General features: G+C 52.1%; 1 protein-coding gene across 5 annotated transcripts in view; it reads right to left on the bottom strand.

The window, feature by feature from the left end:
- Window positions 1-22782, bottom strand: part of RAP1GAP2 (RAP1 GTPase activating protein 2) — a 299357-nt gene that overhangs the window by 275380 nt on the left and 1195 nt on the right. For 3 of the 5 annotated variants that reach the window (XR_012425122.1, XM_065532585.2, XM_065532587.2), the window contains exon 2: window positions 8744-8860. Coding sequence is in view for 2 of the 5 variants with exons in the window: in XM_065532585.2 (XP_065388657.1) it covers window positions 8744-8860 (117 nt within the window). In the remaining 3 variants the exon portion in view is untranslated. Of the gene's footprint in view, window positions 1-1386; window positions 1738-8743; window positions 8861-22782 lie in introns of those variants that run through there. The other 2 variants (XM_065532593.2, XM_065532592.2) reach the window with 2 other exon arrangements.

The raw sequence follows: 22782 nt of genomic DNA, 5'->3' as shown, positions 1-22782 counted from the left end.
CCCGCCCCGACCCTACCTGAGCTTAGAATCTCTCTCCGCTCAGTAACACCAAACACAGGGACCAAGAGTGGCTGCTGTAGTTCTTCAGCTCCAGCCCCGACATCCCACCCCGCGGCCAGGCCCCCCAGCCCCATCCCTCTCCAACTCCTTGACATCTGGGAAGGAAGGAGGGACCAGAGGCAGCTTCCTGAAGCCTGAGCAGCCAGATCCAACAGACGCCCACCCCACCCCACCGCAGGACTCAGAAAACCCAGCACCACAGTTTGGAGGTGAGGGCAGAGCCTCGCCCAACTCCTGCCCAAGTCAAAAGGATGTGCCAGGACTTTCCCCTGAAATATTACTGCCCAAGACCTCACAGGCCCTGAGTCACTCCCCGCCTCCCAGCCTCCCGGCCCCAGGCAGCTGTGCGAGCTGTTTATTCCCCACCCCGCAACAGGAAGAAGGGGGAGGGCAGAGCACTATGGGAAACTGAGGCCTATAGGGCTTGAGGGATGGCCCCAGGGTCACAAAACAGGCAAAGAACCCGAGAGCCCTGGCACCTGGCTCAGGACAACTCTCTCATTCCCATGGAGGCTTCTCTGATAAGAGCCGCTCAACAGGGCACATCCCAGCAAACCCCACTGGCATATAAGTGCCCTTCAGGTTTGTTAACAAGGATGTAGGGGCAGCTATAGAAAACAAATGAGAGGAAGGAAGGGGATCCCTCAGCCAGCTCCCAGGTCCAGACACACAGCGCCTGGTGCCAGCAAAGCCAGAGGACAGTCTACACGGACCCCTGAGGTCTCCTGAACACACGCCTGCCCTAGACTCCCCAGCCAGGGCCGGCACCCCCACACCCATCCAGGCCTCTGGAAATGAGGATCAGGCTGGAATCGGGCCCCGCTCCCAAAGATCCCTGAAGGCCTCTCAGCCGGCACCCCACCACCCTAGCTCCTCTCCCTGCAACAGGCACAGGCTGGAGCGAGGATGGGATGGGGGGGTTTCCAGCCCAGCTCCAGGGTTCTCCTGGGGTTCCTGGCTGTTTTCCTTCTACCGCCACCTGTAAACAGCCCATCTCTGACCTCCTTGCCGGTCAGCTTCTCTCGCCAGACTCTGACAGGGGCTGCACACCTCACGCACGCACACACACCCTATAGGTGGACGTGTAAGCAGCGCCCCACCCGCGGGGGTTTCTGAGGACGGTCACCCCACCTCCCCAGCACAGCCCGTGACGCCGGATGGCTCCGCGGGATCGCAGCACCGGCTCGCGCCGTCCATACGTGCCGGTGTCTGTCTGCAAACACACGCGTTCACACTCTACACACGCTCCGATTCCCCGTCAGTCACACCAGGACGCACGTCCCGATCCAGCCTGGCTGCGGAATCCCAGCCCCGGGGACCACTGACCTTCTGCGCCGCCTGGCGCGCGGCTGCCTCCGGACCCGGAGCGAAGGGCACCTCGGTCCCTGCGGTCGCCCCCACCCTCGGCCCAGCCCCCTCCTCCTCTTCCTCCGGGGCGGCGGGGTCCCTCGCAGCAGCCCCGCCGCGCACGCGCGCACCCCGGCCCGGCCCCAGCGCACAAAGCCGCGCCCTCCGCAGCCGCAGCCGCCTGCACACCTGGCGCCCCCCGCCGCCACCGCCGCGCACGCGCAGCCGGAGCCCGCGCCGATCCAGGGTCAGGGGTCCTCCAGCTCCCGCCGTCGCCGCGCCTCCGCCACCCGGGGCGCGCCCTGGTCCCTGTGCCGCTGCGGATCGTCTGGCGCAGCCGCGGAGAGGGGGCGGAGGGGCAGGCACGGGGAGGCGGTGGCGGAGGGTACAGCGGGTCCTGAGCGCCCTGGGGGCTGCCCAAGGCGGCTCCTCCGGAACAAAGGCGCGGGGCGGGGCAGGTGCGCCCAGAGGACCCGGGGAGAGAAGGAGCAGCCTGCCCTCCAGGGGTTCCTGGAAGATGCAACGGGGGCAATGGGGAACGGAGGTGCGGTGAGGCCTGGGGGCTCCTGATCTACTGAGGAAGATACTCTGGGGCTCCCTCTAGCTCTGCGTTGCGCGGGACCCGGGACGGGGTACAGAGTGCTATGCTGCGAGTCTCCAGGGCTGCTCAGACCCCTGAAACTCCCCGCTGCCTGGGATCTGGAGACTGGATTTTTTTGAGACAGAATCTTGCTCTGTCCCCCAGGCTGGAGTGCAGTGGCGCGATCTCGGCTCACTGCAACCTCCGCCTCCCGGGTTCAAGCGATTCTCGTGCCTCAGCCTGCCCAGTAGCCGGGACTACAGGCACCCGCTACCATACCCGGCTACTTTTTGTATTTTTAGTAGAGACGGGGTTTCGCCATGTTGGCCAGGCCGGTCTCGAACTCCTGGCCTCAGGTGATCCGCCCGCCTCGGCCTCCCAAAGTGGTGGGATGACAGGCATGAGCCACCGCGCTCGGCCTGGAACTTTCATCCATGCACTCCACAGACATTCCCCCAGCTTCCGCCAGACCAAGGATGCTCCTGAAGGTGAAGGGGATGAAGGAACGAAGGGTCCTCTAGCCAGCCTTTGGGAAGCTTGAGTCTCATCCTCGATAACCTCCACGGAGAGCGGCCTTTGACTATGGCTTGCACACTCCCAGTGATGGGAAGTTATCTTCCTCAGGGGAGCCCACGCCATCCTCAGGCAGCTCTAAGTGCTAGAAAGCCATTCCTTTAATTGCACGGAAATCTTCGCTTCTGTCTGTGGGTCGTGGCCTCATGACCCTGTCGGTCATGACTCTGCTCTGGCTACAATGGCCTTCTGCTTCTAGAACAGCCTTTCACTTGCTGCTCCCCCTGCAGAAGGACTCTTCCACCCCACGCCCTGTGCCCCCTCCCCACCACCCACTCAACACCTCTCACCAGCAGCTTCTTTGTATGGTCGCCCCTGTGCCCTTCAGGACTCAGTTCAAATGTCACTTTCTTGGAGAGGTCTTCCACCTTTTCCAGAGTCTCCACACACCCACTGGCCGCTCATTATCTCGATGCCCTGCGTGAGTTTTTCAGCACACCGGTCATGTTGGGAAATTCTCTTGTCGCTGCGTTTACATGTTTATTGTCTGTCTCTCCCACCAGGATGTGTGGCCCATGGAGGCAGTACCCTGGTCTTCCTTGAGGGCCTGACCCAGAGCAGGATCACAATGGATAGTTGTGGGAGAAAGAAAGGATAGCAGGGAGGCCAGGCAAGGTGGCTGGCCGCGGTGCCTCACGTCTGTAATCCTAGTACTTTGGGAGGCTGAGGCAGGTGGATCGTTTGAGGTTAGGAGTTCGAGACCAACTCGGTCAATATGGTGAAACCCCCGTCTCTTCTAAAAATACAAAAAAAAAAAAAATTAGCAGGGCGTATTTGTGCATACCTGTAATCCCAGCTACTCAGGAGGCTGAGGCAGAAGAATTGCTCGAATCCGGGAGGCGGAGGTTGTAGTGAGCTGAGATCGTGTCACTGCACTCCAGCCTGGGCGACAGAGCAAGACTCCATCTTGGGGGAAAAAAAAGTAGATAGCAGGGAGGCCAGGCATGGTGGCTGGCCAGGTGCGGTGGCTCACGCCTGTAATCTCAGTACTTTGGGAGGCTAAGGTGGGTGGATCACCTGAGGTCAGGAATTCAAGACCAGCCTGGCCAACATGGTGAAACCCCGTCTGTACTAAAAATACAAAAATTAGCTAGGCATGGTGGCAGGCACCTGTAGTCCCAGCTGCTCGGGAGGCTGAGACAGAAGAATCACTGGAACCGGGAGGCGGAGGTTGCAGAGAGCCCAGATCATACCACTGCACTCCAGCCTGGGTAATGGAGCAAGACTACATCTCAAAAAAAAAAGAAAAAAAAAAGAAAGGATAGCAGGGGTGACCAGCCCATAGTCCTATCAGCAGCCCATTCCATCACCCAGAAATACTACTGCTCAGTTGTTCAAGGGAAACACCTGGCACAATGTCTGGCAGAGGAACGGTGTTCAATCCATGCCCACCAAATAAATGAACAACCAAAGGAGCATTCCTTATAGAGCCTTGGCCTCAGAACAGCAGGACCTTCCCTTCCCTCACTCTGGATGCTGCCCTGAGCTCTTGCAGCCTCAAAACATAAGCATTTCCTTTGGTACACACCTAACACATGGGGCCTTACGCAAGCTTCTACTCCATGGGAACCCTTCAGACAATTTTGATTCCTTCACTCTGCTGCCCAGGTGCAGACAGGATTAGAAACCAAAATACATTTATCCTTTACCCCTATTAAATTGTGTCTACTACCGGGCCAGGCGCGGTGGTTCATGCCTGTAATCCCAGCACTTTGGCAGGTCGAGGCTGGCAGATCACCTGAGGGCAGGAGTTTGAGACCAGCCTAGCCAACATGGTGAAACCCCCGTCTCTACTAAAACTACAAAAATTAGCTGGGCATCGTTGCGGGCACCTGTAATGCCAGCTACAGAGGAGGCTGAGGCTGCAGAATTGCTTGAACCCAGGAGGTGGAGGTTGCAGCGAGCTGCAATGGCACTATTGCACTCCAGCCTGAGCGGCAGGAGTGAAACTGTCTCGAAATAAATAAATAAATAAATAAATACTATCTACTGTGAGGTTCCTTGCTAAAATGAATGAATGAATGAATAGTATCTACTGGACTTGGATCTGGAATTCAGCTTCCAGGGCACTTTGGGTCCCAATTCTGCCATCTTGCCTGCTGGAATGGTACCCAGGTTCCTGCCATCAGCAATGTCGCCAGCACACTGGCCACGGCATTCCTCACCAAACCACCTTTAAACACACTGAGTAGCCAGGCGCAGTGGCTCAAACCTGTAATCCCAGCACTTTGGGAGGCTGAGGCGGGCAGATCACGAGGTCAGGAGATCCAGACCGTCCTGGCTAACATGTTGAAACGCCGTCTCTACTAAAACTACAAAAAATTAGCCGGGCGTGGCAGCGGGCACCTGTAGTCCCAGCTACTCAGGAGGCTGAGGCAGGAGAATCGCGTGAACCCGGCGGGGGGGTGCGGGGGGGAGCGGAACTTGTAGTGAGCCAAGATCGCGCCACTGCACTCCAGCCTAGGTGACAGAGTGAGACTCCGTCTCAAAATAAATAAATAAACAAATAAATAAATGAATACACACACTGAGTAGAACTCAGCTGATGGCAGTCCAGTCACCAACCTCCTTAGCTGTCCCATCCCCCTGCCCACGTGGCTCCGTGTCATCTGCAAGGCCCTGACCACAGGAAGAAAGAACAACTGCTTGCCACAATCTCCTGCTCCACCCCTAGGTCTAATTTTGAGTCTAGAAAACTAATCAGAAAAGCAAAAAGCTGGCCTGGCGCGGTGGCTGACACCTGTAATCCCAACACTTTGGGAGGCTGAGGCGGGCGGATCACCAGGTCAGGAGATCGAGACCATCCTGGCTAACACGGTGAAACCCCGTCTCTACTAAAAACACAAAAAATAGCCAGGCGTGGCGGTGGGCACCTGTAGTCCCAGTTACTTGGGAGGCTGAGGCAGGAGAATGGCATGAACCCAGGAGGCAGAGCTTGCAGTGAGCCAAGATCGTGCCACTGCACTCCAGCCTGAGTGACAGAGCAAGACTCCATCTCGAAAAAAAAGAAAAGCAAAAATGCTTCCCCTAGTAGGGTGAGTTCTTAAGGAACCCACTCACCGATGTTGATCGTCCACGTCTTCCTTTTCTAAGTGCCCCCAAACCTCCTGTTTAATAACTGACTCTGGAACTTGACTAGGACCGATGCTGAGTCCACCCATCTAGTTTCCGGACACCACCTTCTTGTTCTTTGTAAAGAGGTTGGGCACAGTGGCTCACGCCTGTAATCTGAGCACTTTGAGAGGTCGAAGCGGGCAGATCATGAGGTCGGGAGTTCGAGACCAGCCCAGCCAACATGGGGAAACCCTGTCTCTACTAAAAATACAAAATTAGCTGGCTATGGTGGCACATGCCTGTAATCCCAGCTACTCGGGAGGCTGAGGCAGGAGAATCTCTTGAACCTGGGAAATGGAGGTTGTGGTGAGCCGAGATCATGCTCTTGCACTCCAGCCTGGGCAACAAGAGCGAAACTCCGTCTCAAAAAAAAAAAAAAAAAGAAAAGCCGGGCACGGTGGCTCAAGCCTGTAATCCCAGCACTTTGGGAGGCCGAGACGGGCGGATCACGAGGTCAGGAGATCCAGACCATCCTGGCTAACACCGTGAAACCCCGTCTCTACTGAAAAATACAAAAAACTAGCCGGGCGAGGTGGCGGGCGCCTGTAGTCCCAGCTACTGGGGAGGCTGAGGCAGGAGAATGGCGTAAACCCGGGAGGCGGAGCTTGCAGTGAGCTGAGATCCAGCCACTGCACTCCAGCCTGGGCGACAGAGCGAGACTCCATCTCAAAAAAAAAAAAAAAGAAAAGAAAAGGAAAGGAAAAGAAAAAGAAATTACCGCCCCTTTCCCCCCACTTCAAGTACAAACCTCATTCTCTGAGAGGCAGTGTGCATAGTAATTGGGGGCACTGCCACTCACTAGCTGCGACTTAAGCTCTGCGCCTCAGTTTCCTCATCTGAAAAACGAGGACAACAATAGTACCTAGATCATAGCATTGCTATGAAGATTAAATCAATTTATTCCTGCCAAGCATTTGCATGACACAAAACAGGAACTAAAAAAATAACTATTGGCTGGGCACAGTGGCTGACATCTGTAATCCCAGCACTTTGGGAGGCAGAGGCAGGAGAATGGCTTGAACCTAGGAGTTGACCAGCCTGGGCAACATAGGAAAACCCCATTTCTACAAAAATAAGAATAAAATGAAATAAATTAGCCACACAAGGTGGTGCATGCCTGTAGTCCCAGCTACTCAGAAGGCTGAACAGGAGGATTACTTGAGCCCCAAAGTTTGAGGCTGTAGTGAGCCGTGATCACCCCATTGCAGTCCAGCTCTGTGTGACAGAGTGAGACCCTGTCTCAAAATAAATTAAATAAAATAATTAAAAACTATTGTGTTCATGCCTGTAATCCCAGCACTTTGGTAGGCAGAGGTGGGTAGATCATCTGAGGTCAGGAGTTCGAGACCAGCCTGACCAACATGGCAAAACCCCGTCTCTACTAAAAATACAAAAAAATTAGCTGGACATGGTGCCACATGCCTGTAATCCCAGCTATTCAGGAGACTGAGGGAGGAGAATCACTTGAACCCTGGAGGTGAAGGCTGCAGTGAGCCGAAATCGTGCCACTGCACTCCAGCTTGGGCAACAAGAGCGAAACTCCACCTCAAAAAAAAAAAAAAAACTATTGTGGCTGAGTCATGAGGATCACTTGAGCCCAGGGGTTCAAGGCCAGCATGGGCAACACAGTGAGACCCTATCTCTTAAAAAAAAATTAATATTCTATCACAAAAATGAATTCAGTCACTTATCTCAGTGACTATCTGGCAGACTCTTCTTCAAGTCCTCTGGCATGTAGCCTTCCCATATATGAAATCTGAAGTTATATGGCTGGGTGCAGTGGCTCACGCCTATAATCCCAGCACTTTGGGAGGCCAAGGTGGGTGGATCACCTGAGATCAGGAGTTCGAGACCAGCCTGGCCAAGATGGTGAAACCCTGACTCTACTAAAAATACAAAAATTAGTCAGGCATGGTGGTGGCATCTGTCATCCCAGCTCCTCGGGAGGCTGAGGCAGGAGAATCGCCTCCAGGAGGCAGAGGTTGCAGTGAGCCAAGATCGCGCCATTGTACTCCAGCCTGAGTGACAAGAGTGAAACTCCATCTAAAAAACAAAACAAAACCAACAAAAAAAATGGCTTTGATGGGGAAAGTGGAAAGAAATGCCCAGGGTCGGGTGTGACAGAGGCCTTGGGAAGGGCTGTGGCTGCAGAAGGGTTACCAGGACGCCTCTGTTGTGAGTGCCGATGGTGGCCACACGTGTCCAGTGCTAGGGGAAGAGTGGGCAGGGGTCTTAGAGCAAGGATCTGGGTCAGGAAAAGCCCTCACCTTCCAGCTCCCCACCCAGACTCAGGATCCCAGCTGGAATCTCTGGCATGTCTAAGAAGGCGGACAAAGAAGGCAAGGCTGACTCCAGGTCAAAGCAGGGGGTGCCCAGCAAATTTACCTGCCACTCTCCCTCCAGAGAGGGAGGAACCAGGATCTCCAGTCTTTGGTCTTTTGCTTCGTTTTGTTTGTTTGTTTGCTTGTTTGTTTTTTGAGACAGTCTCCCACTGTTGCCCAGGCTGGAGTGCAGTGGCGCAGTCTCGGCTCACTGCAACCTCTGCCTCCAGGGTTCAAGAGATTCTCCTGTCTCAGCCTCCCGAGTAGCTGGGATTACAGGCATGTGCCACCACGCTCAGCTAATTTTTGTATTTTTAGTAGAGATGAGTTTTCACCATGTTGGACAGGCTGGTCTTGAACTCCTGACCTCAAAGGATCCACCTGCCTTCGCCCCCCAAAGTGCTGGGATTACAGGCATGAGCCACTGAGCCCGACCGATCTCCAGGCTTTGTAAATCTCTGCAGTCATATGTCACTGGAGACTTATCATCTCCCAAGAGAAGGCAGGGAAAGTATGATCCTATCCATTTTATAGAGGAGAAAGCAGAGGCAGTGAGCTGCTCAGTGCATTCGAGGTGTGACAAGCATCCAGGCTGATAAATTCTCTCCTAGAAAGCCTCCCCATCACTGAGGGCAAAGTTCCGCATGGTGGATTTGCGGACCAGTGTGGAGCTCGCTTCGTAAGTACCAGCTGAGGGGCCGGGACCGAGGCCAAAGAATGTCAGGGTGAAGGCAGAAGACCCGTTTACCTGGAGGGAGACTCGAGGTCGGCCCGGCTGAGGATGCGATGCTGCTGCGGGCTGTAGAGCCACTGGAAGGCTGTCAGCGTCCTCTCCTCGATTCGGAACCGCCCTTCCTGCACGTACCTGTGGGCGGGACAGGAGAGAGTGAGGAGGTGACAGAGCTCTGCAGAGCTCCTTGGGAGAGTCAGCCCTGCTAGCCGGAGAACTGCTGAGGGATACCCGTTTCCAAACATCCCTCCTGCTCATCTGTCAGAAAGTCCTGTTTCCAGAGGGCCACCATTAAGATTCTCTGAAGAGGAGGCAGCTAGAAAGATCAGATTTCAACTCAATAAATGGAAAAGTTTTCTTTTATTTTTTCTTTCTTTTTTTTTTTTTTTTTTTTTTTTGTGGTGGAGTCTCGTTCTGTCGCCCAGGCTGGAGTGCAGTGACGCGATCTCGGCTCACTGCAAGCTCCACCTCCCGGGTTCAGGCGATTCTCCTGCCTCAGCCTCCAGAGTCGCTGGGATTACAGGCGCCCGCCACCACGCCCGGCTAATTTTTGTATTTTTAGTAGAGATGGGGTTTCACTGTGTTGGCCAGGCTGGTCTCAAATTCCTGACCTCAGGTGATCCACCAGCCTCGGCCTCCCAAAGTGCTGGGATTACAGGCATGAACCACTGTGCCTGGCAGTAGATGGAAAAGCTTTCTAAAAGTTAGTTGTCTGGAGCTGAAATAAGTCACTTGGAAGGGGTAAGTTCCCCATCATTGGAGGTATGTAAGCAGAGGGCATGCAGGGAATTCAGGCATCAGACAAGGGTCCACCCTCTAAGCCCCCTCACAGGGCTAAGACATTGGACTTATTTATTTTTTCTTTTCTTTTTATTTTTTTTTTTTGTTGTTGTTGTTGTTTATGTATTTATTTTGAGACGGAGTCTCGCTCTGTCGCCCAGGCTGGAGTGCAGTGGCGTGATCTTGGCTCACTGCAAGCTCCGCCTCCCAGGTTCTCGCCATTCTCCTGCCTCAGCCTCCGAGTAGCTGGGACTACAGGCGCCCGCCACCACGCATGGCTAATTTTTTTGTATTTTTAGTAGAGACGGGGTTTCACCGTGTTAGCCAGGATGGTCTCGATCTCCTGACCTCGTGATCCGCCCGCCTCAGCTTCCCAAAGTGCTGGGATTACAGGCATGAGTCACCATGCCCAGCCTTTTTTTTTTTTTTAAGAGACATAGTTTCACTTTCTCATCCAGGCTAGAGTGCAGTGACACAATTATAGTACACAGCAGCCTCCAACTTGTGGGCTCAAGCAATCCTCTCGCCTCGGCATCTTGAGTAGCTAGGACTACAGGCACAAGCCACCCCACCCAGCTAATTTTCTTTTTACATTTTTTGTAGAGACAGGATCTTGCTATGTTGCCCAGGCTGGTCTTGAACTCCTGGCCTCAAGTGATCCTCCTGCCCGGGCCTCCCAAAGTGCTGGGCTTACAGGAGTGAGCCACCATGCCCAGCCATGGAATTCTTGATTTCACAGCAGGAGAAGGGCTGCTCTGGAGCAGGGGTTAGGAGTCAGCAGTCAGGATTAGGTCTTCCAGAACCTCCAGGGTCTCTCCCAGGGTCCCAGCTGTCCTCTGGAAGGATCAGGGAAGCTGGGCCGGGCACAGTGAACACTAAAGGAAGGTGGTCTGCCTCCTACCCTGGCCAACCCCTCCTGGAAGAACCATGAATCTATTCATTAACTCACATTAATTCAACTTTTTTTTTTTTTTTTTGAGACAGAGTTTTGCTCTTGTCACCCAGGCTAGAGTGCAATGGCTTGATCTCAGCTCACTGCAACCTCCGCCTCCTGGGTTCACATGATTCTACTCCCTCGGTCTCCTGAGTAGCTGGAATTGCAGGCACCCACTACCATGCCCGAATAATTTTTGTATTTTTAGTAGAGATGGAGTTTCACCATGTTGGCTAGGCTGGTCTCGAATTGCTGACCTCAGGTGATCTGCCCACCTTGACCTCCCAAAATTCTGGGATTACAGGCATATGCCATCATGCCCAGCCTAATTCAACATTTATTGAGTGCCTATGATGATAAACAAAACTGACATAGTCCCTGCCATCCTGTGGGGAGAGAAACCATCCAGTAATCACATAAATAAATGTATAATTACAAACAGGCACTCTGATACATTACCACTGGGAATGTCACTTGGTACAACCGCTTTGGAGGACAACCTGACAACATCTGTCTGAATTCCAAATGCATTTCCCTTTTAACCCAATAATTCCCTCTTTGGGAAATGTATCTAGGGATTCCAGCAAGTGGACAGTGTTTGCTGTGGGATTGTCTGTAATAGCAAAAGACTGGGGGTGACCCACGCACCCTCCAGTAGGGAGCTAACTAAATTATGGTGCATCCATATAGTAAAGCCATGTGCGGCCATAAAACATGTTGTAAATGAGGGTGTTCCCATTTGCTATCCTGCCAAGATCTCCAAGGCACATTGTTCAGAGGAAAAAAAATCAAGTGTGGGGCCTCATGGGTTATGGACGTTAAAAAGTGGGGAGGGAGTAAAGCAGGAATTCATACTCGCTTATCTTTACCTAGAGACGCTCTGGAGACACAAAAGCTAATAAAAGTCACCTCCTGGGTCGGGGGAAGAGAGAAGAGGGTGGATGAGGGCATGGGAAAGTGACCTTTTCACAACGTATCTTCTCCTACAGGAGAGAGATTACCTATTCCAACTTTTTTTTTTTTTTTTTTTTTTTTTTTGAGACAGAGTCTCACTCTGTCGCCCAGGCTGGAGTGCAGTGGCATGATCTCGACTCACTGCAACCTCTGCCACCGAGGTTCAAGTGATTCTCCTGTCTCAGCCTCCTGAGCAGCTGGGATTACAGGCACCTGTCACCACACCCGGTTAATTTGTGTGTTTTTACTGGAGACAGGGTTTCACCATGTTGGCCAGGCTGGTCTCAAACTCCTGACCTCGTGATCCACCCACCTCAGCCTCCCAAAGTGCTGGGATTACAGGCGTGAGCCATCACGCCTGGCCACCAATTCCAAATCTTTAACGTGGGAGAAGACTCGGGGCGCTGCCTGCCTGTCTGTCTGTATCATTACAAACTGGATGAAGTGCCATGACAAAGAAAACACTGTGCAGCTGCCCTGACGTTGCCCAGTGGGGCACAGGGGATTCGCTGGGGGAGGGGACTTCCCATAAGTCCTCCCAGGGAGAGGCAGTTTGAGCTGAGCTCTAAAGGACAAGATAAGGAGGACCCTGTTAGACAGTTGCGGCTGCTACAATCAAATAGCATAGACCGCATGGCTTAAATGACAGAAATGTATCTCTCAGTTTTGGAGGCTGGGGCGTCCTAAGGTTGAGGCGCCAGTGCCTGGTGAGGGCCCTCTTCCTGGCGTGCGGACGCCCATTGCATCCTCACGTGGCAGGGACACAGAGCATCCTTCTTATGCGTCTTCGTGTACTGACACTAATCCCATTCATGAGGGCTCCACTTTCTTTTCTTTTTTTTTTTTTTAGACGGGGTCTCACTCTGTCACCCGGGCTGGAGTACAACGGCGTGATCTCGGCTCATTGCAACCTCCACCTCCTGGGTTCAAGCAATTCTCCTGCCTCAGCCTCCCAAGTACCTGGGATTACAGGTGCCTGCCACCACGCCCAGCTAATTTTTTGTATTTTTAGTACAGACAGGTTTTCACCATGTTGGCCAAGCGGGGCTTGAACTCCTGACCTTGTGATTCGCCTGCTTTGGCCTCCCAAAGTGCTGGGACTACAGACGTGAGCCACTGCGCCTCGCCGAGGGCTCCACTTCCAAGACCTCCCTCCCTCCCAAAGGGTCCATCTCCTAAACCCATCACAGTGAGGGACTAGGATTTCAACCTATGAGTTTCAGGGGACACAAACATCCAGTTCGTAACGAGGACTCACTGGGAGAAAGGAGCCATGGCAGAATGGGCCCCAGGGCACAGAGGACGCAGTGTCCTGGATCTGAAAGAGGTTGGGCTGCTACAGAACACGGGGCTGCCATCGCCCCCATGGCCGCCCAACCACAGCATGTGTTCTTGCCTGTCTCTTTCCACTCTCCTCCACATAATGCAGTGGGCGTGTTGAGACGCTCATCCTGGCTGCCGGGTGGAAAATAATAGGATGGCCAGGTTAGATGCTTTGTTTGTTTGTTTGGAGACAGGGTCTCACTCTGTCACCCAGGCTGGAGTGCAGCGGTGCAATCTCAGCTCACTACAACCTCCACCTCCCAGGTTCAAGCATTCTCATGCCTCAGCCTCCCGAATAGCTGAGATTACAGGGGCATGGCACCATGCCTGGCTTACTTTTTTGTATTTTTAGTAGAGAGGGGATTTCACCATGTTGGCCAGGCTACTCTTGCTCAAACTCTTTTTTTTTTTTTTTTTTTGAGATGGAGTCTCGCTCTGTTGCCCAGACTGGAGAGCAGTGGCGTGATCACGCCATTCTCCTGCCTCAGCCTTCCAAGTAGCTGGGACTACAGGTGCCCGCCACCACGCCCGGCTAATTTTTTGTATTATTTTAGTAGAGACAGGGTTTCACCGTGTTAGCCAGGATGGTCTCAATCTCCTGACCTCAAATGATCCGCCCACCTCGGCCTCCCAAAGTGCTGGGATTACAGGCGTGAGCCACTGTGCCCTCTGTTTGTTTTTTAGAAACTCACTGCAACCTCTACTGCCTGGGTCCAAGTGATTCTCCTGCCTCAGCCTCCCGAGCAGCTGGGATTACAGGCACCTGTCACCATACCCAGTTAATTTTTGTGTTTTTAGTGGAGACCAGGTTTCACCATGTTGGTCAGGCTGGTCTCAAACTCCTGACCTCGTGTTCCACCCACCTCGGCCTCCCAAAGTGCTGGGATTACAGGTGTGAGCTACCACTCCCGGCTCAGGTAAGATGGGGTGACTTGAGAGTGTGCTAAGGAAGTGGTGTTGGCAGGACCTGGTGCTGGGCTGGATACAGGCGAGAGGACAGGCAGCAACATCATTCCCCTGTTCTTGGTTTGTGCAGGTGGCTGGCTGAGGAGCCATCTACGCTGGATGAGGACAGCTTTGAGAGGAAAGAGTATGACTTCCATTTGGGACATGTCCCTCCTCTGTGACCTGCTTCCTGCCCCAAAGGGACTCCCCTCCTGTAAAACCTGGCTGAAAAGTAGGCTCCTCCAGGAAGCCCACCCTGATTAATCCCATCCTATTCTGATCGTGAGTTTCCCTGTCTTTCCCCATCCTTGGGTTCCTCAGAATTCAGCCCTGGGTGACAGGCTGTTGCCATCTCTGTGGGAGAAACTGATAACACTGATAAACTGGTAAAACCTGGTTGCCTCCAAGGAGGGAGCTAGTGCCTGGGGAGCCCTGTCACTGCCTTAGACCCTTTTGAATGAGAACCATGTGACTACATTGTATTTTTATTTATTTATTTTTTTTTGAGATGGAATCTCACTCTGTTTTTATTTTCATTTTTTGAGACAGAGTCTCGCTGTATCGCCCAGGCAATGGCACAATCTCGGCTCACTGCAACCTCCACCCCCCAGGTTCATGCGATTCTCCTGCCTCAGTCTCCTGAGCAGCTGGGATTACAGGCACCCACCACCACACCCAGCTAATTTTTGTATTTTTAGTAGAGACGGGGTTTCACCATGTTGGCCAAGCTGGTCTCGAACTCCTGACCTCAAATGATCCGTCCACCTCAGCCTCCCAAAGTGCTGGGATTACAGGCGTGAGCCACTGCGCACAGCCTAGTTTACATTTTTTGAAACGTAAATACCTTTTTTAAAAAAATGTAAGATCTCTTCTGATTATGACATCATCATAGGTTGTTAGGGCCAGAAAAATCCCAAGAAGTCACTCATCTGGTCCAGCAGCTTCATTTCATAGATGAGGATGTGAGGCCCAGCACAGGCACAGGGTCTCTCCTGGGCTGACAGACCACACATCACATCAGGCTGTCCTGGACCCCACCGGGTACACACAGGCCCCCAGGCTGAAAGAAGAGCAGGCCCACTCAGGAGCCATCCCCCATTCCAACCCCATCACTCACCCTTGTCACTGGTGAAATACAGCCTCGGCTGCGTGCACAGCCTTCACCCCACTCAGACTCCCCACCTCCTCCCGCTCTCCACTCCCATCTCCCAGAGGCTGTGAATGAGGGATTTGTTTGAGACAGTCTCGCTGTGTCACCCAGGCTGGAGTGCAGTGGCGCAATCTCGGCTCATTGCAACCCCCACCTCCCAAGTTCAAGAGATTCTCCTGCCTCAGGCTGGGCGCGGTGGCTCAAGCCTGTAATCCCAGCACTTTGGGACACCGAGGCGGGCAGATCACGAGGTCAGGAGATCAACACCATCTTGGCTAACACGGTGAAACCCCGTCTCTGCTAAAAAAAAATACAAAAGCTTAGCCGGGCATGGTGGCGGGTGCCTGTAGTCCCAGCTACTTGTGAGGCTGAGGCAGGAGAATGGCATGAACCTGGAAGGCAGAGCTTGCAGTGAGCCAAGATTGCGCCACTGCACTGCAGCCTGGGCGAAAGAATGAGACTCCATCTCAAAAAAAAAAAAGAGATTCTCCTGCCTCAGCCTCCCAAATAGCATGGATTACAGGCACCAGCCACCACACCCAGCTAATTTGTGTAATTTTAGTAGAGACAGGTTTCACCATGTTGGCCAGGCTGGTCTCGAACTCCTGACTTCAGGTGATCCACCCACCTTGGCCTCCCAAAGCACTGGAATTCCAGGCGTGAGCCGCCGTGCCTGTCCTTCCTTAACCTTGATCACAGCATTTCTCTCTGCCTGCCTGGACATGAGTTATTTATGTGCCTGTCTGTCTCCCTGCTGAAGTACAAAGGCTGTATCTGATCCATCTCTGAAATCCCCACAACATCCTCACACAGCCCTCTGGTCTTCGAAGCCAGCCTGCTGTAAACATCACAGCAACAACAGTGATCAACTTACTACATCCTCAGAATGCTCTGACACAGATGATCCCCACTAACGAATCCAACTTGTTAATGTAGAAAATAGGTTTGCTGAATTGGATTGCATCGAATATAAGGAAAAACAAATTGCCTATCCCCAACGATCTGCCATGTGTCTGAAATCCCACTGAACACTACACTGAAGGAGAGTAACTGCTACAGAGGGCCAACCTTCCAATCACTATCAGCCACTCAAACCTCAGCAAGAAGGCTGGGTGTGGTGGCTCACACTTGTAGTCCCACTACTTTCAGAGGCTGAGGTAGGAGGATTGCTTAAGTCCGGGAGTTCAAGACCAGCATGGGCAACATGGCGAAACTCTATCTCTACAAAAGATAAATAATTAGCCAGGTATGGTGGCGTGCACCTATAACCCCAGCTACCAAGGAGGCTGAGGTAGGAGAATCACTTGAAGTGAAGAGACCCAGTGCTATGGCCCAAATTTTTGTGTCCCCATGAAATTTTTTTTTTTTTTTTTTTTGAGACGGAGTCTCGCTCTGTCACCCAGACTGAAGTGCAGTGGCCGGATCTCAGCTCACTGCAAGCTCCGCCTCCCGGGTTCCCGCCATTCTCCTGCCTCAGCCTCCCGAGTAGCTGGGACTACAGGTGCCGCCACCTCGCCCGGCTAGTTTTTTGTATTTTTTAGTAGAGACAGGGTTTCACCAGGTTAGCCAGGATGGTCTCGATCTCCTGACCTCGTGATCCACCCGTCTCGGCCTCCCAAAGTGCTGGGATTACAGGCTTGAGCCACCGCGCCCGGCCCCCATGAAATTTCTATGTTGAAATCCTAACCCAGGCTGGGTGCAGTGGCTCACACCTGTAATTCCAGCACAGCACTTTGGAAGGCCAAGGCGAGTGTATCACCTGAGGTCAGGAGTTCGAGACCAGCTTGGCCAGCATGGTGAAACCCCATCTCTACCAAAAATACAAAAATTAGCCAGGCGTGGTGGTGGGCGCCTGTAATCCCAGCTATTCAGGAGGCTGAGACAGGAGAATCACTTGAACCTGGGAGGTGGAAGTTGCAGTGAGCTGGGATTGTGCCACTGCACTCCAGTCTGGGCGACACAGTGGGACTCTGTCTCAAAAAAAAAAAAGAAAAGAAAAAGAAACTTTTACAACTCAATAATACAAAGACAACTAACACAATTTAAATATGGGCAAAGGATCTGAATAGTCCTTTCTCTTAAAAAGATATATAAATGGACAGCCGGGCGTGGTGGCTCACGCCTATAATCCCAGCACTTTGGGAGGTCGAGGCGGGTGGATCATGAGGTCAGGAGATCAAGACCATCCTGGCTAACACGGTGAAACCCAGTCTCTACTAAAAATACAAAAAGTTATCCGGGCGTGGTGGTGGGCACCTGTAGTCCCAGCTACTCGGGAGGCTGAGGCAGGAGAATGGTGTGAACCTGAGAGGTGGAGCTTGCAGTGAGCCGAGATGGTACCACTGCACTTCAGCCTGGGCAACAGAGCAAGATTCCGTCTAAAAAAAAAAAAAAAAAAACAGAGAGAAAAAAAAGATATATAAATGGACAATAACTACATGAAAAGATGCTCAACGTCATCAGCCGTCAGGGAAATGCAAATGAAAATCACAATGAGACACGATTTCACACTCACTAGGATGGCTATAAGCAAAGATAGAGATATAATAAGTGTTGATGGGGATGTGGAGACACCAGAACCTTCATACACTGCTGGTGCACATTACCACACCCAGCACCAGTTTATTTATTTTATTGTATTTCTTTTCTCAAATAAATTCTGTGACCTGTACTTCACCATTTTACTCAAGGGACTAGAACATCCTTGAATTCTGGTATCCCCAAGGGTGCTCACACCAATCTGCCAGGAATACAAAGGGAAGACCGTATATACCCTTGATGATGTGATGAAAATGGCACCCCCCTGGCCGGGCGCGGCGGCTCACACCTGTAATCCCAGCACGTTGGGAGGCTGAGGCGGGTGAATCACCTGAGCCTGGGAGTCTAAGACCAGCCTGGCCAACATGGAGAAACCCCGTCTCTACTAAAAATACAAAATTAGCTGGGCGTGGTGGCACATGCCTGTAATCCCAGCTGTTTGGGAGGCTGAGGCAAGAGAATCGCTTGAATCCGGGAGGCGGAGGTTGCTGTGAGCTGAGATCATGCCATTGCACTCCTGCCCGGGCAACAAGAGTGAAACTCCATCTCAAAAAAAAAAAAAAAAAAGAAAAAGAAAAGAAAAGAAAGAAAGAACAAAAAAAAAAGAATGAAAGAAACTGACACCCCACCAGCCGGGCTCAATGGCTTACTCCTGTAATCCCAGCACTTTGGGAGGCTGAGATGGGTGGATTATTTAAGGTCAGGAGTTTAAGACCAGCCTGGCCAACACGGTGAAACACCCCTACTAAAAATACAAAAATTAACCAGGCGTGGTGGCACACACCTGTAATCCCAGCTACTCGGGAGGCTGAGGCAGGAGAATCACTTGACCCTGGGAGGTGGAGGTTATAGTGAGCAGAGATGGTGCCACTGTACTGCAGCCTGGGCAAGAGAGCAGGTCGCAGTCTCAAAACAAAATAATAATAAAGAAAAAAGAAAATGGGCCGGGCGCGCTGGCTCATGCCTGTAATCCTAGCATTTTGGGAGGCCAAGGCGGACAGATCACCTGAGGTCAGGAGTTCGAGACCAGCCTGGCCAACATGGTGAGACCCTGCCTCTACTAAAAATACAAAAATTAGCTGGGTGTGGTGACACATGCACCTGTAATCCCACTTATTTGGGAGGCTGAGGCAGGAGAATTGCTTGAACCCAGGAGGCAGAGGTTACAGTGAACCTAGACGGTGCCATTACACTCCATCCTTCACCCTGGGCGACAGAATGAGACTCCGTCTCAAAAAAAAAAAGTGAAAGTTAACAAGAGACTTTTATTTTTTTGAGATGGACTCTCGCTCTGTCACCCAGGCTAGAGTACAGTGGCACGATCTCAGCTCACTGCTAGCTCCACCTCCCAGGTTCACCCCATTCTCCTGCCTCAGCCTCCCAAGTAGCTGGGACTACAGGTGCCTGCCACCACACCTGGCTGATTTTTTGTATTTTTAGTAGAAACGGGGTTTCACTGTGTTAGCCAGGATGGTCCAAGAGATCATTTTTCATCAGTGAGAATGGCCAAGATTTTAAAGTTTGTTAATCACAGCATGAGCAAAATTGTGAAGAAACTGGCATCTCAAACATCACTGGAGATAATATAAAATAATACAACTTCTTTGGAGGTCAGGTTGGCAATATCTTTTTCAATGCACATGTTTTTACCCTGCAATTTCACTTTGAAGAATATATCCAACCATGGGCCAGGCACGGTGGCTGAAACCCATAATCTCAACACTTGGGGAAGGCAAATGCATCCCTTGAGCCCAGGAATTTCAAACCAGCCTAGGCGATGTGGCGAAAACCTGCTTCTATAAAAAATACAAAGAATTGTCCGGGGCCGGGCGCGGTGGCTCAAGCCTGTAATCCCAGCACTTTGGGAGGCCGAGACGGGTGGATCACGAGGTCAGGAGATCGAGACCATCCTGGCTAACATGGTGAAACCCCATCTCTACTAAAAAATACAAAAAACTAGCCGGGCGAGGTGGCGGGCGCCTGTAGTCCCAGTTACTCCGGAGGCTGAGGCGGGAGAATGGCGTGAACCCGGGAGGCGGAGCTTGCTGTGAGCTGAGATCCGGCCACTGCACTCCAGCCTGGGTGACAGAGCGAGACTCCGTCTCAAAAAAAAAAAAAAAAAAAGAATTGTCCGGGCGCGGTGACTCAACACCTGTAATCCCAGCATTTTGGGAGGCTGAGGTGGGCAGATCCACCTGAGGTCAGGAGTTTGAGACCAGCCTGACCAACATGGTGAAACCCTGACTCTACTAAAAATACAAAAATTAGCTGGGCGTGGTGGTGGGCGCCTGTAATCCCAGCTACTCCAGGGGCTGAGGCAGGAGAATTGCTTGAACCTGGGAGGCGGAGGTTGCAGTGAACTGAGATTGCACCATTGCACTCCAGCCTGGGCGACAAGAGCAAGACTCTGTCTCAAAAAATAAAAATAAAATACAAAAAAATTAGCTGGGCGTGGTGGCACATGCCTGTAGTCCCAGTTACTCAGGGGGCTGAGGTGGAAGGATCACCTGAGCCTGGGGGGTAGAGGCTGCAGTGAGCTGTGATTGAGCCCCTGCACTCTATCCTGGGTGACAGAGCAAGACTCTGTATCAAAAAAAAAAAGTATCCAACCACTATCTTTGCACAAGATATAGTTTCAAGAATATTCATGGCCGGGCGCGGTGGCTCAAGCCTGTAATCCCAGCACTTTGGGAGGCCGAGACGGGCGGATCACGAGGTCAGGAGATCGAGACCATCCTGGCTAACACGGTGAAACCCCGTCTCTACTAAAAAATACAAAAAACTAGCCGGGCGAGGTGGCGGGCGCCTGTAGTCCCAGCTACTCGGGAGGCTGAGGCAGGAGAATGGTCTAAACCCGGGAGGCGGAGCTTGCAGTGAGCTGAGATCCGGCCACTGCACCCCAGCCTGGGCGACAGAGCAAGACTCTGTCTCAAAAAAAAAAAAAAAGAATATTCATTGCCACAATGCTTGTAATATCAAAGTATTCAAAATACTTGAAAGATTGTCAGTAGAGGTTAGGTAAAGGAATGATGGCTCAAGGCTGAGCACAGTGGCTCACGCCTGTAACCCCAGCACTTTGGGAGGCCGAGGTGGGAGGATCCCTTGGCCCCAGGAGTTTGAGACCAGCCTGGACAACACAGCAAGACTCCATCTCTCCAAAAAATAATGTAAAAGCCAGACATGGTGGGTCTGGATGGTGGCCCTCACCTGTGGCCCCAGCTACATGGGAAGCTGATGGAGGAGGGTCACTCAGGCCTGGGAAGTCGAGGCTGCAGTAAGCTGTGATCGCCACTGCACTCCAGCCTCAGTGGCTTGTTTGAGCTCCTGAATCTAGCTGTGCCTGAAACATGATGAGCGCCTAGAGTTTTTTCAGTTCAGTGAGTCGATAAATTCCCTTTTTCTCTGAAGCCAGTTTGAGTTTATTTCTACAATTTACTAGTGAAAGAATCCTGATTCATTAAAAGGGAAAATAAACGGACTCGGCCGGGCGCGGTGGCTCACGCCTGTAATCCCAGCACTTTGGGAGGCCGAGACGGGCGGATCACGAGGTCACAAGATCAAGACCATCCTAGCTAACATGGTGAAACTCCGACTTTACTAAAAAAAATACAAAAAACTAGCCGGGCGAGGTGGCGGGCGCCTGTAGTCCCAGCTACTCCGGAGGCTGAGGCAGGAGAATGTCGTGAACCCAGGAGGCGGAGCTTGCAGTGAGCTGAGATCTGGCCACTGCACTCCAGCCTGGGCGACAGAGTAAGACTCCGTCTGAAAAAAAAAAAAAGAAAAGAAAAAGAAAATAAACGGACTCAGTGGGAAGTCCTGGACCCAGGGGCCATGGCTGGAGCATGGCTGGTCACGGCTAACCACAGCTGGAGCACGGCTGGCCACAGCTGGAGCATGGCATGGATTCAGAGGGTATCTTGGCCTCAGATGTCCTCCCTGCCAGGCTGCCTAACCACTCATGTCATATTCAGGACCTTCTCAGAAAGATGAGATTTTATCTGGGGTGAGGGGTGACCCCAAACCCAATCACGGCACTAAAAATGATTTATGCAGCTGGGCGCGGTGGCTCACGCCTGTAATCCCAGCACTTTGGGAGGCTGAGGCAGGTGGATCACAAGGTCAGAAGACTGAGACAAGCCTAGCCAACATGGTAAAGCCCTCTCTCTACTAAAATACAAAAAAACTAGCCGGACGTGGTGGTGGGTGCCTGTAGTCCCAGCTACTCAGGAGGCTGAGGCAGGAGAATGGCGTGAACCCGGGAGGCGGAGTTTGCAGTGAGCCGAGATTGCACCACTGCACTCCAGCCTGGGTGACAGAGTGAGACTCCATCTCAAAAAAAATAAATAAAATAAAAATTCATGCATCATCAGGTCCAGCCCAAGAAACAACCCAGCCAGATAGTGCCAGAGGCAAGAGTTGGGAGGGCGAGTCAAAACAGGCATCCAAGCTCTATGACTTAAATCTCTTCCTATTTCTTCCGTGAAGTGAGGGAACTGAGCTGGAAGGTCTGGGGTCCTGGGGTGGCCCTACTCTCTTTACACCTCTGCCTCCCTCTGTTCCAGTTTTAGTCCTTGTGGTGGCAAGGTGGTCATCAGTGGCCCAGATCAACACTCTATGGAAACAGAGCTTCCCTGTCTCCCTGGTTCCAGGCCAATTCCCATGATGTCATGTCACTGGCCTGACCTAGGTCACACACCCATCCTTGAGCCAGGCACTGTGGTCGGGGGATGGAATGTTATGTCATTTTGAGGAAAGGGACACTAACTGCCGACCTCCCCCCAGGTATTCAAAAGTAGATTAACTCTGCTAGGGGCGTGGTGGCTCATGCCTGTAATTCCAGCACTTTGGGAGGCTGAAGTGGGTAGATTGCTCAAGCCCAGGAGTTCGAGACTAGCTATGGGCAATATGGTGAAATCCCACCTCTACAAAAAAAAAAAAAAAAAATACAAAACTTAGCTGGGCGTGATGGCCCATGCCTATAGCCCCAGCTACTTGGGAGACTGAGGTGGGAGGATCACTTGAGCCTGGGAGGTGGAGGCTGCAGTGAGCCGACACTGCACCACTGCACTCCAGCCTGGGCAACAGAGTGAGACCCTTTCTCAAAAAAATAAAATAAAATAAAATAAAGGAGATTAATTCTACTTTCATCTGGTTTCTATATTGGAGTTCACTTGAGTGATTCCACTGCTAATATACTTGGGAACACCTTGGCACCTCCTGCTCTAACACTGTGGGATTTTCTGACAATGTGAACTTGGATGTGTGACCAGGCTGGGTGGAACCATCCAGGAAATAAGCCAAACAGAGGAGCAGTTAAGCCCCTGAGCAAGAGCTGGTTCAAACCTTGCCTCTGCTATGCGCTTGTTAGGTGACCTTGAATCTTTTTCCCTGTCTGACCCTGGGCTTCTTCATCTGTAAAATGAAGGTGCTAAT

This window comes from Macaca fascicularis, chromosome 16 (assembly GCF_037993035.2).
Source record: "Macaca fascicularis isolate 582-1 chromosome 16, T2T-MFA8v1.1".
In the NCBI taxonomy this organism is placed as follows: Eukaryota; Metazoa; Chordata; class Mammalia; order Primates; family Cercopithecidae; genus Macaca; species Macaca fascicularis.
This window is presented reverse-complemented; position numbering and strand designations above follow the sequence as displayed.